Source organism: Cinclus cinclus, chromosome 20 (genome assembly GCF_963662255.1).
Source record: "Cinclus cinclus chromosome 20, bCinCin1.1, whole genome shotgun sequence".
Lineage (NCBI taxonomy): Eukaryota > Metazoa > Chordata > Aves > Passeriformes > Cinclidae > Cinclus > Cinclus cinclus.
Genome location: NC_085065.1, coordinates 5476168 through 5487411, shown reverse-complemented (window position 1 = coordinate 5487411; position 11244 = coordinate 5476168). Strand labels below are relative to the sequence as shown.

Sequence of the window (11244 nt, the reverse complement as noted above, 5' to 3'; positions counted from 1 at the left end):
CAGGGAGTGTACAGCCTGCAGCCTACCCCTGTTTCCACCCTTTTTGAGGGGTTTAAGACCCATCCCAAGGAGTCAGATACCAAAGGGATGTGTTTGCTTTGCATTTCTAATGCCATTTTCTCACTGTCATGATGACAGTGAAAAAAACCCCCACAATCTCAAGACGTGGGATGGTCCTAACACTCCAAACCTGGAAATAAACCACCTGGAAAAACAGCCTGTGTAAAGAAATCCCTGTGGTCCCAGTACTTGTTTGCAAACCGGCCAAGTTTCGACCTTGGCATGACGTGGTTTCCCAAAGAAGGAGGCGATGCTGGCACAGCTCCAGCAGCTCAGCTCCCTCCACCAGGGGGTTGGATGTGTCCCCCCATGCCCACAGGGACCCCTTTCCACAGCATGAGCCAGGTTGGAGGAGCAGGAGCCCCCTACCCAGGCACGCACCGAGGGGACGGTGGGGCTGAGGATGAGGAGGAGGAAGGGGCAGCCGAGCGTGTCCATGTGACGGCTCTTACGCGGAGGCTGTTGCATTGTGGTGCTGCCCCCCTCCCTGCCGCAGGGCAAGCCCCGGCCTGCCGGGACATTGTGCCAGCCGGGAACAGCCACTGGCAACGGCCACTGACCCGTCCCGGGGCTCCCTGGGGAGCAGAGGGACGTGGACACCCGAGGGGACTTTTGCTGGATGTGCCACCCCATGCCGGAGGGTGCAGCGCCTTACACACCACACAAGAACAGGAGTGAAACAGGTGCAGACGCGCTCCAAAAGCTGTGCCGAGACAGGTTCTGACTCAAGTCAGACCTGCCTCAGTTTCCCCATCAGGGTGCTGAGAGCCATCTGGGCCGTGTGAGTGCCACAGGTCCCGCTGGGCTCTGCTGGCAGTGCTAGGTCACTGCTGGAAAAGCAGGACAGGGGCTTTGTCCCCCTCTCTGCTCTCAAAGCTGCCTCCCCCAGCACCCCTGCAGAGAGGTGCTTGCATCCAGCCTGACCCTTCCTGGAAAAGCCATCCCAATCCAGCCCTGGGGCTCAGCACAGCCTGTCTGGAGTTTGCTGTGGCACCTCCAGCCCATCAGGCATAAAACACAAAAAACTCAGCACCACTGGGCAGGGAGGCCCTCAGCTGTCCCCAAGCCCTGCCTTGTGTGAGTGCCAGGCTGTCCCAATGCCATCCCCATCCCACCCCATCCCCACCAGGGACCTGCTGTACCTAGTATATCTCCCTGTCCGACTGTGGTTCCTAAGAGATTTCATATCCACGTGAACTCCTGGATGCACGTTTGGGAACCTGTTTTTTCCCCAAACTTTGGAGTTTCATTCATTACTATGCAAGGCGAGTCCATTCCCTACCCTCCTCCATCCTATTTCCCCCTTCCCCCCCTCACCACTCCAACCATCCCAGCCTAGGATGCTAAAATGGGCTGAATTTTTTACGATGAGAGAGGGAAAAAAATTTAGAAATCTGGGGATGAAGAGAGAACCCATGAGCTGTGACCTCCTCCAAATTCAAGGCACCAAATCCACACAAGGAAAACAAAAGGCAGCGAGATTAGCATTTCCAAACAGAGCAGAGATGGCCCCAATCTTTGAGCTGTTTATTCTAGGGTTGATTTTCAATATTTAGGATGATTAGCAAGTGAAAGCCGGCTGTTGCCAGAATGGCTCCAAGCCAGCCCCACAGTCAATGGAGGGAAAAGAAAGACACGGCAAGAAAGGGAGAGAAAAGAAGGGCTTATGTGTATATTTTTTTCTCCTTCTGTGAACGGGAGATTGGTTTGAGGTGTCAATGTTTGCCCATCAGGGAGGGATGATGGATGAGGGGACGGCTAAGGAAATAGCAGAAATAAATAATAAAGGAATAATTGCCATGTGCTTAATAACCAGCTGGGGAAGGACCTCACTAGGGCAGCGAACTGAACTTGCGGACACTTTTTGAAGCCGAGTTCTTCCCAAACCCTCTTTGGTGGGTGCTGGATGCCCAAAACTCAGCCAGCTGTGAGCTGGGGTGTTCTGGGTTCGTTGCTTGTAGCAGGGGGGGGGGACTGTGCCAGCGTAGGGTCCCCAACCCATCACTTCCCCTGTGCCGGGCGAGCCGGGGCAGCCCGCGGGGCTGGACCAGCCCCAGCCCTGGCTACAACCCCGCTGCCACCGGCAAGCCCGGGCAGGTCTGAGGCTGCCGGGTCCCGACCTCCCTCGCTGGCACCGAGCTTAGCCCCGAGCACAGCCGTGCTTTGTGTCCCGCCCTTGGGAATAGATGCCACCACCCAGAGCACCCCCAGCTCCTGCACCTCCTGCCTGCCGCTTGAAAAAACACCACCCCCTCCAAACTACCTCACTGAAAGAAAGGAAAATTCACATCCAAGTCGGTTTGGTTGCTTTCAGCTGCTGAACAAAACAGGGTTGTTTCGAGCCTCGTCTGGTGCGTCCTTTATATTCACCCTTTTTCACTTTAAACCCCTCGACTGGCTCCGGCAGGCTGGAATATTTTTTCCTGGCAAGGTTGCTTTTTTCAGTCCCCTGGCAGGGTGGGGATGCTGGAGGCTTCTCTTTTCCAGGGGATTTGAAAACAGTACTATGTGTTTGTGCCTGGCAAAACAAATTAAAGAAGTGGTCTGAGGGGTAGGGGAAGTGCCAGCTTTTGCAGCCCTGAAGTGCCACCAGTGCTGGGCTGGGGAAGAAGGGAGCAGCTCTTCCAGTGTTTCCAACAAGGAGCTGAGAGGAGGAGAAGCCAGGACAAGGAATTCCTTAATGCCTTCTGGTATTCATGGCCCCCAACATCCCAAAGCTGAAAGGAAAGCCTAGATCTGCCACTAAATTCCCCCCTCCTCAGACACATCAAAGCTGTTTCCCCTGGGATAAACCCTAACTTTTCCCAAGGTCAGCATCCTGCCTTCCCAGCACGAAGCACACACAAACCAAGGCAAGCTCTGTCCTGAGCCCAGGCCTTATTTTGGGTTGAGATTGGCTGGACTGGGAGCAGCTGGAGCAGCTCTGGGACTGGCTGCTGGAGTGCCTGGTGCTGAGGAGATCCAGTAGATCTCTGGGGAGCTGATAGGGGCTGTGTCCTCATGGCAAGAGGGATGGGATATGCAGGAGTGGGTCCACCCAAAGACCCTCTGGAGAGGGGTCTCTGTGCAGCTCCTCTCCCCACCCTGTACCCAAAAAGATCTCTGAAGCTACTTGGGCATCTTGGAGCATCTGCAGGGCTGGGTGGAGACAGGGCACAAGCAGAGACACCTGTCAGCCCCAGGAGCTCCCTGAAGGGCCAGGAAAGGCAATTCCCAGGGCTGGAGCAGCTCCCAGGGTTCAGGACACCAGGCATGGCCAACCCTGTGTGTGTAACCATTGTCTCACTGAGGGTGGTTTGTGCCTCAGTTTCCCTGCTGGGGGAATTTGCCCAGTTGTGCAAGTGAGTGAGAGCTCCTGTGTCCTGGGACTGGGTTTACAAGCAGGGCTGGGCTGGGGAAAGGAAACAAGGAGGCAAAAGGGGTTTTTTCCTTCTCCTTTTTTTTTTCCTTTATTATTATTTTTTAAAATTTGTAAATAACTTCGCATGAAAAAAAGTTAAATTGCACAAGTATCTCTGTAGTTCTCCAACATAATCCCCAAAGCAGGAAAACAGAAGAAAAACAGCAAGTAAAAAGAAACACTGTCAATACAAACAACTACACAGACCCCAAAGCCTTCCCTAGGTGCTTTTGTAACCAAAACAGAATCTAATTACAATCTTCCATTTCTTTTGCCAAGTCTAAGACACACCACTAAAATTCCAGCTTCTACTTGCTCCTACCTAATAGCTGTTCTACTGCTCACAGAAAAGCAGAGGCAAAGAATCTGGTTCTTGAGAGCTTCAAGTCAAGTTTCAGCAGAGTTTGGCTCTGCACCCAAAATATTTCCAAGTTACCTTGCACCAATCTCACCACGGTCTCACTGCACACCGAGCCAAAGGGCCAAAGCTTCTCTTTGTGTGGATCCCAATGTCCCTCCTAGCTGGAAGGGACTTCATTTCCACTGCTGTCCCCAGAGCCTGTTGCATGCACAGTCTTTGGTCTGAGCTCCTGCATGGAGCCTGAATGTGGATTTCTTTCCTCCTCAGTCCCACCTGGGAGCTTTCAGTGTGGAGTGGCTCCATCACCACCAGCTGAGGGCCAAGCCATGGGGTTTTCCTTGCACTCAGAGCCTGATGGAAGAGCTGAAGAAGTGAAGAGCAACAGTGCCAGGCCAAAAAATAGAGAGGGGCTATGTCAGTGGATGAGAGAGAGGGTTCATGGTGCTCCAGACCCTTTGGCAACTGCAGCAAGGGTTTGGAGTACAAAAAATACAAAAGATTTCGGGATCATCCCGGGACCTGCTGCTCTTCTCCTGCCAAGGATAATTACTGGATTCTTCACAAAACCTGTTGGTGCAGGAGTCCTCCCTTGTGTGGTCTTGTTTTACAGAAGAGTGAACACAAAACCCTTAAACAGTGAAAATATAAAACAACTCTCAAACTGCATTCCCAGTCTTCCCCACCCCCCTTAAGAAATTCTAGTGCTAAAAAATATAGATTTCTTTGAATATATAATATATAATAGATTATATAAAAACATCTAAACAGGCACACTTGCTGAGTTTATAAACCTTTTCTTCTTCCCTAGGCACAAGTCAGCTGGGATACTGAACTCCAGAAGGGACCTGTATTTTCTTACCAGCTAATTATCACACTGTACCTACCAACTGCACTGAGACAGAAAAGGAAAGACAGAGAGAAATAGAGAGACAAAGAGGTGTGAAAATTGCACTTTAGTCTATCAAACCCTAAGCCACCAGGAACCTCATGTCTTAGATGGGATTTCGCAGGTAATTTTAGCCCTGATGGAAAAGAACCCATCATAATTCACATTTCTTTTTTTAAAGTAAAATGTAAAAAAATAAGTAGTGTTAACTTTCTTCTCTTGAGAAAACGAGAGACTTCTGAGGTGTCCTTTGGAGACACAGGAAGCAGTTCCTGGGGTGGTGGATTTTTTTCCCTGGTGTTTCTGGGAATAACCTTACAATTAAGCTGGTAAAAGTCACCATAGGCATCTCTAGGAAATTTTGTCCCTTGTAAGTCCCAGCTAGGGGAGAGCATCTTACAAAAGTCTTACAAGAGGCGTGCCAGACTGCTCAGGTTGATGACATCTGCCAGCAAAGAGGCATCGATGTCTTCAAACACCTGGTCAATGTTGACGCAGTTGGAGAGGTAATCACTTGTCCCTTCATCGCAGGGATGCTCCAAGAAAGTCGTGGCCAAGAGGGTTTCATTAAAGTCCAGGCTGTACTGGTTGGATTCGGTGACAACTTGTTCCTGCCCCTGGGGACACTCCATACGTTGCCCTTGTCCTGTCCAGTCCAGGTCGCACGTGACAGGGTTGATGGAAGGTGGGAGCTCCATATCCACCAGAGTGGAGAAGTCTCCGTTGAGGTTGGTGTTAAAAACAGTTTCCCAGTCAAAGACACCTTTCAGTGATCCCAGCTCAGTCTGCTCCTCCTGGGTCATCAGGGCCGAGCTGGGAAGCCGGGACACCTTGGCCGAGGGCAGGGGCGAGGGCTGCTTGCGCTTCTGCCCCGCTTTGGTACCCGCCGGGCTCCAACTCTGGCTGCTGGTGGTTTCCTCAAACTCTTCGAGCAGCTGCTGCGATGCCACGTTGGCCTCGAGGACGTTGTTGGAGCTGCAGGAGGAAGCGGCCGGGCTGCCAACGTGCCGTGCCTCTTTCTGGGCTCTGCCGGAGAAGGCGGGGTGGATCTGCACCGGAGACATCCTCCGCTTTTTGTAAGTCCCGTACTTGAGCCGGTTGGCATAGTAGGGGTCCAGCTTCCAAAATCCACCTTTCCCTGGCTCGTCTTTCTCCCGAGGCACCTTGATGAAGGACTTGTTCAAGGAGAGGTTGTGCCGGATGGAGTTCTGGAGCCAAAAGAGAAAGAAACCAAGGCTGAGTGCTTGGCTGCTGCTGCTGCAGGACCTACCTGCCTGGGAAGGCTGGTGGAGGTTTTCAGCAAGGATCTTTGGGAAAACAAAGCACAACTGGCAACATCCAGACATCCAAGGCTACATGCCCAGCAGAAAGTCCCTCAAACCCCCGAGTTTTCCCCCCTGAGTCTCCAGCAGTTTTCCTGCCTCCTGTCTCATCCAGCCAAAGGTGGCAGGAGCCAAGGGGTTCAAGCTAGCACTTGCCACCCAATGGGAAGCTTTTGGGCAGCTCTCCTTGGCTGGAGATTTGGACTATGGGGCCTTAGATCATGCTGGGTGAAACTAGCTTGAATTGCTCTAGGCATGGAGCTAGGCTGGAGGAGGTTGGAGCCTCCTTCATGCCAGGGAGGAAGAGGTGGGTCTCTACACCCATGTGGCCATGGCCCCTTTACGAGGGGCAATACACGGCAGCACTGTGGGGGGATGGCAGTCAGGGCCCTGCTGGCATCCCCCAGTTCAACTGTGTCTATTGTTAGTATTGAGAGGAAAATATTTGGACAAAACATAGGCACCATGCCTTCCCCCAGCCAGGCTGGCACAAATCAGAAGGGAGAACATGGAGAGACACGTGGGCTGTTCCAGCCTGTGTGTCCCCAGAGGTGCCTCCTAGCCCAGGGAAGCTCGGTATGAAATCACTGCATCTTCATCAGCCATTGCTCAAATAAGCTGAGGGGAAAAAAAAAAGGGGGGGGGGGGGGCGGGAAGAAAAGGAGGAGTTTCTGCTCCCGTTGAGCTGTTCTGAAACCCTGAATGTGCCTGGAGTGATGTGAATAATCAGAAAGGAAACTCAGTTATTGGATAAATAATGCAGCGTTGGACTCCACAAAGCCAGGACTGTACTAAGAGATTGGATATGGTAGAGGTGGGGTTTTTTTCTTTTTTTTTTTTTAATGTTGCCTGGATATCTTTATGCTTATTCATCCATAATCCGTAGTGCCAAATAGGAAAAACAAGGCTCAATTGCTTAGAGCTGTTGAAAAACATGCGCACGCACACACACACACACAACAAAACCCTCCTCTGGGCTGAAGCTCCTTGGGTTTGTTGGCTTCTCTCCAAAGCACTCAGCTCCCACAGGAATATATCCATCTCCCCCCCAGACTATGGGTGGCATGACCTTTCCAGGCTGTCTTCACGTACGGGAATCGGGATAGGGGATGAGAACACAGCCTCAACAAGAAAGAAAAGGGGGGGGGAAGAAAGGAAGGGAAAAAAAAAAGTGAAAATAATCAAAAGATTTAAAAAAAAAAAAAAAAAAAAAGTAGGGGGGAAAAAAGAGAAGAAAGTAGAGGCAGGAACACAGATATTCCCTCACACAATCCAGGCTTTGGTAACTCCAATTTTACTGCGTAATGAAATTTTACAAGGATCAGAGACTTGAAAGCTGAATTCTCTGCTGCCCATCTCTCCTCCCCATCCCAAACTTCACTCAGCCCAGGCTGAGTTATTACTCAGCCGGTCAACATATTTATCATTCCTGCCTGCAACAGTCCAGGGTACCCCCTGCATCTCTGCAGAGAGGGATTGAAAACCTTCTTTCTTTTTTTAATGAACACATTTAATTAAAAATGTTGTGAATGCCCAGCCATGAAGTGTGTAGGAGAAAGTCAACCTGCTGGCACCCAGCTCCTGCTTCCAAATCACTTCCATAGGTCCTCTGAGTGTAAGAGGGGAACCAAGATGACCCTGGAGGGGGACCAGGAAAGGTTCCCTTCCCTGTGCTGGGCTTCAAGAGCCACTGGAGATCCACCTGCCTAGAGACAAGGTGGGCAATGCCTGGGCTTTGCAGTGGGGTTCTCCAGCCCTGCTTGGATGGACACTGCCATCAGGATTAGTGAGACACTGCAGATTTGGGATGGAAATAACCTCAGTGGAGGGATGACCCCGCCAGGGTCCCTCAGTCCTGCCATATCCTAGAAAACCTCACATGCCAGAGGTCTCCTCATGTGACAGAGGAGGGCAGCGAGCCAAGGTGGCTGGGAAAAGCCCCTGGGCTTCAGGCTGTCCCCAAATCTGGTGAGCCTGGGGGCTGTCCCCTCCCCACTGGGGACGTGCTCATGCTAGCCCAAGTTAACCACTCTTGGGCTTCCCTCTGCTGGTCTCACCAGCTCATCCCAGTGATGGAGCCTCCTTAGCCTGCCCCTGGGGCCAGGAGCCCAGTACTCTGCCCTGCTTGGAAAGCAGCAGCAATTCTGCTCAGAACCTCCCCAGTGAGAGACTTGACCAAAAAGTGGCATCTCCATCCCTCTCTCATGCCTGGTTTTCAGCACCTAGGGACACTTGACCTGGCAACTTCTCCATGTGTGCTCAACCCTAAGGGACTCAGGGCCACAGAGAAGTCCAGGAATGTAGGGACAGAGAGGCTTTTACCATGCCAGGAGCCCAACAATTACCTCCCTTCTCCCAGAATGGCCTTGGACTCTTCCCCAGAATGGCTCCTTCCCTCTGCCACCCCTGTGGCCATGGCATTTGTGCCCAGCCAAGTTCTTTTCCATTCCAGCCCTTCCCCACTAGTGGCTGGTGTCACTCTTTTCCCAGTGGGACCCAGCATCCCTGCAGGATCTTGTCTTGCAGGGTGGAGGCTGTGAAAAGCCCTGTGGGGAGAGTGGCCAGGGCTCCACATCTCCTACCTGCCAGGTGGGATCAGCATGTCGGAAGTAGCAGAAATTGTCAGTAATCCACTTGTAGATGGCAGAGAGGGTGATTTTGGGTTTATTGCTGGCTTCCATGGCCATGCAGATGAGGGTGGCGTAGGAGTAGGGTGGCTTGACGTGAGGGTTGGTCTTGTAGTCGATGTCCCCTGCGAGATGAGGGGGCACAGCCACGTCGTGGTGCATGGTGGAGGAGGTGGAGGAGGAGACAGGCGTGCAGGGAGTGTGGCGTGTGCCCTTGCAGGCCGGGTCAGCAGCCAGGGGCGAGCATGGGGACTCAAAATCAACCAGGCTGAACAGACTCTCGCTCATGGTGTAACAGTCCTGGGGGTCTGAGCCAGAGTATAACTGAGGCAGGCCAGTCTGGGCCACTGTGAAGTCCCTCAGCCACATGAGGTCTGGCAGGCTGTCATCCAGGTCTTCCTCCACACTCTTCAATTTGCCCTTGGCTTTCAGAGCTCGGCTGGGCCACGCCATGCCTTCCTCAGTGTTTCCCGGGCTGCACGTGAAGGGGGAGGGAAGGGATGGGGCAGATCCTGCAATAACAATAGCGACAGGGGTGAGGTTCCCTAAGGTGCAGTCTCTCTCTGACAGCCAGGCAGGGCCAGCCCTGGGTGCTGCTGGAGCTACCGGGTGAGACCCATCCCTGGTGTGCTGTGCAAGGGACCTGCAACACCAGCCCCGATGGCTTTAGCACCCTTGAAACTCAGGGAAAATTCCCTCAAACTCCTACACCTCAGTGTCACCCACTGATCTGCTGCCCAGCAAGCTCTTGGCTGAACGAAGAATTTAAAACAAACCCAAAAAAAAAAAAAACCCTCAAATAACCAAAATCCAGCCCTGCCATCCCAAAAAGTGAGATTGTTTCTTGGAAGCACACATCTCTGGATAGCTGGCACTCACAGGACTAACTCTCAGCATTCCACACCAGGACAAAATACTTTTAAGTTTCCCCCCTCGCAGCCAACTTCTCTCGGTTTGATGCTATTTTTGCTTTTACCTTCCCGTGGTACCCAGAAACAACTCAGGGGTGGCTTGGGGGAACTAGCAAGCTCCCACCCCAATCACGCCCTCAGTCAGAGAAAGGTGGCAGCTTCAGATTTTGGGGAGTCCTGTGCGGGGGATGTGGATATAAACCCGAAATCCCGAGTGTTTGGACCAGGAGAGAGCACCGGGAGGGCGCATAACCAGAGCCGCGCCTCCGTGAAGACCCACTGCAGCTTCGGCCGCGCTGCCCTTCCCGTCCCACCGCCCTCCCGACCCCGCCGCATCCCCTTACCCCGTCCCGGTGTCGCCACGCCACAGGCAAAATTGCCGACAAGAGTAAGAAGCTTCTGGAAAAACAGGAGACTGAAGGTGTAAAAAAAAAAAAAAAAAAAACAAAAAAACAAAACAAACCCAAAAAAAAACAAAAAAAAAAAAAACAAAAAAAAAAAAGAGAGGAGAGGCAGAGAGGAGAAAAAAGGAGGAGGGGAAAGAGAAGCCCCGTGGGTGTCGGGGTGCCCGGGCCGGGCCGTGCCCGCCGAGCCGCCGTGAGCCGCGGCCGCCCCGGCTCGGGGTTAAGTAGCGGCTCCGGGAGGCTTCGCGCGTTGCCATGGCGACGCCACGCCCCGTAAACATCCTCCGGCCACGCCATTGGCCCGCGCGTTGCCATGGGGACGGGGGGTGGTACCCAGGGATGCCGCGGGGACCTCCGCAGCAGGGGGAGAACCCAGAGAGATGAGGAGGTTCTGGGGTGAGCTTATCGCGGCCTTTCGGTACCTGAAGGGAGCTGTGAGAAAGCTGGAGAAGGGTTTTTGACACGGGCGTGGTGATAGGAGAAAGGGGAATGGCTTCAAAGCGAAAGAGAGTAGGTTTAGGTTGGATTATAGGAGGAAATTATTGTAAACGTGGTGGAACAGGTTGCTCAGAGAAGATGTGGATGGCCCATCCCTGGAATAGTTCAAGGTCAGGTTGGATGGGACTTGGAGTAACCTGGGACAGTGGAAGCTGTCCCGCCCTGTGGTGTGTGGGGGATGGAACTGGATGATCTTTTTAGATGTCCCTTCCAACCCAAACCATTTGTGATTCTGTGAAAACCTGTGTCCTGCCCCTCCAGTGGCAACCCCAGCCCTTTTCATCCTTCCTGTGCTCCTCCTATCTGTCGTCCTACCCATCCTATATCTTGCTCCTGATGCACCCACAGTGATGAGGGCAAAGCTGAAGGGGGGCTGGCAGACTCCGAAAATAAATGATGGAGCCTTTATTCAATTTTTAAAATCACAGCCCCAGGCTTCTCTAAAAATCCCTGCCCCCTAACTGCTGTTCCAAGAGCTTTAACAGAGGCCAAGGAGGGATCCCTTTGAAGCATGTGACCATCTGCAAGCCATTTCCCCCCCCCCCAGCGTGTTTGGTCTTGGGTTGGACTCGATGATCTCAGAGGTCTTTTCCAATCGGATTGATTCTGATTTTGACTCTCATTCAGCTCCAAGTTGCTTTCCCCCACCATCATCAGCCCCTTCTACTAAACCCAATTATAATCCCCTTACAGCCCTCCTCAACTTCAGAACTTCAGCTCCCAGCACATAACTTTCTTCCCCACCACGGGAGGGATTTCTCTTGCATGAGCTCCC

General features: G+C 52.6%; 1 protein-coding gene across 1 annotated transcript; it reads right to left on the bottom strand.

Annotated features, from left to right (window-relative positions):
- Positions 1-5114: 5114 nt before the first annotated feature.
- On the bottom strand, positions 5115-10487 carry FOXJ1 (forkhead box J1). Its single transcript, XM_062506262.1, has 2 exons — positions 8612-10487; positions 5115-5915 (listed from the first exon to the last, which is right to left on the bottom strand). Exons 1-2 carry the CDS (start codon positions 9107-9109, stop codon positions 5115-5117), a joined length of 1299 nt encoding a protein of 432 aa, XP_062362246.1. The 5' UTR covers positions 9110-10487.
- Between the last annotated feature and the right edge of the window lie 757 nt (positions 10488-11244).

Bases quoted from the DNA above. Each gene is read 5' to 3' on its own strand.
- FOXJ1 (XM_062506262.1), bottom strand. From the start codon at position 9,109: ATGGCGTGGCCCAGCCGAGCTCTGAAAGCCAAGGGCAAATTGAAGAGT. The intron at 5,916-8,611 runs GTAGGAGATGTG...TTTTGGCTCCAG, and splicing joins ATGCTGATCCCACCTGGCAG to AACTCCATCCGGCACAACCT.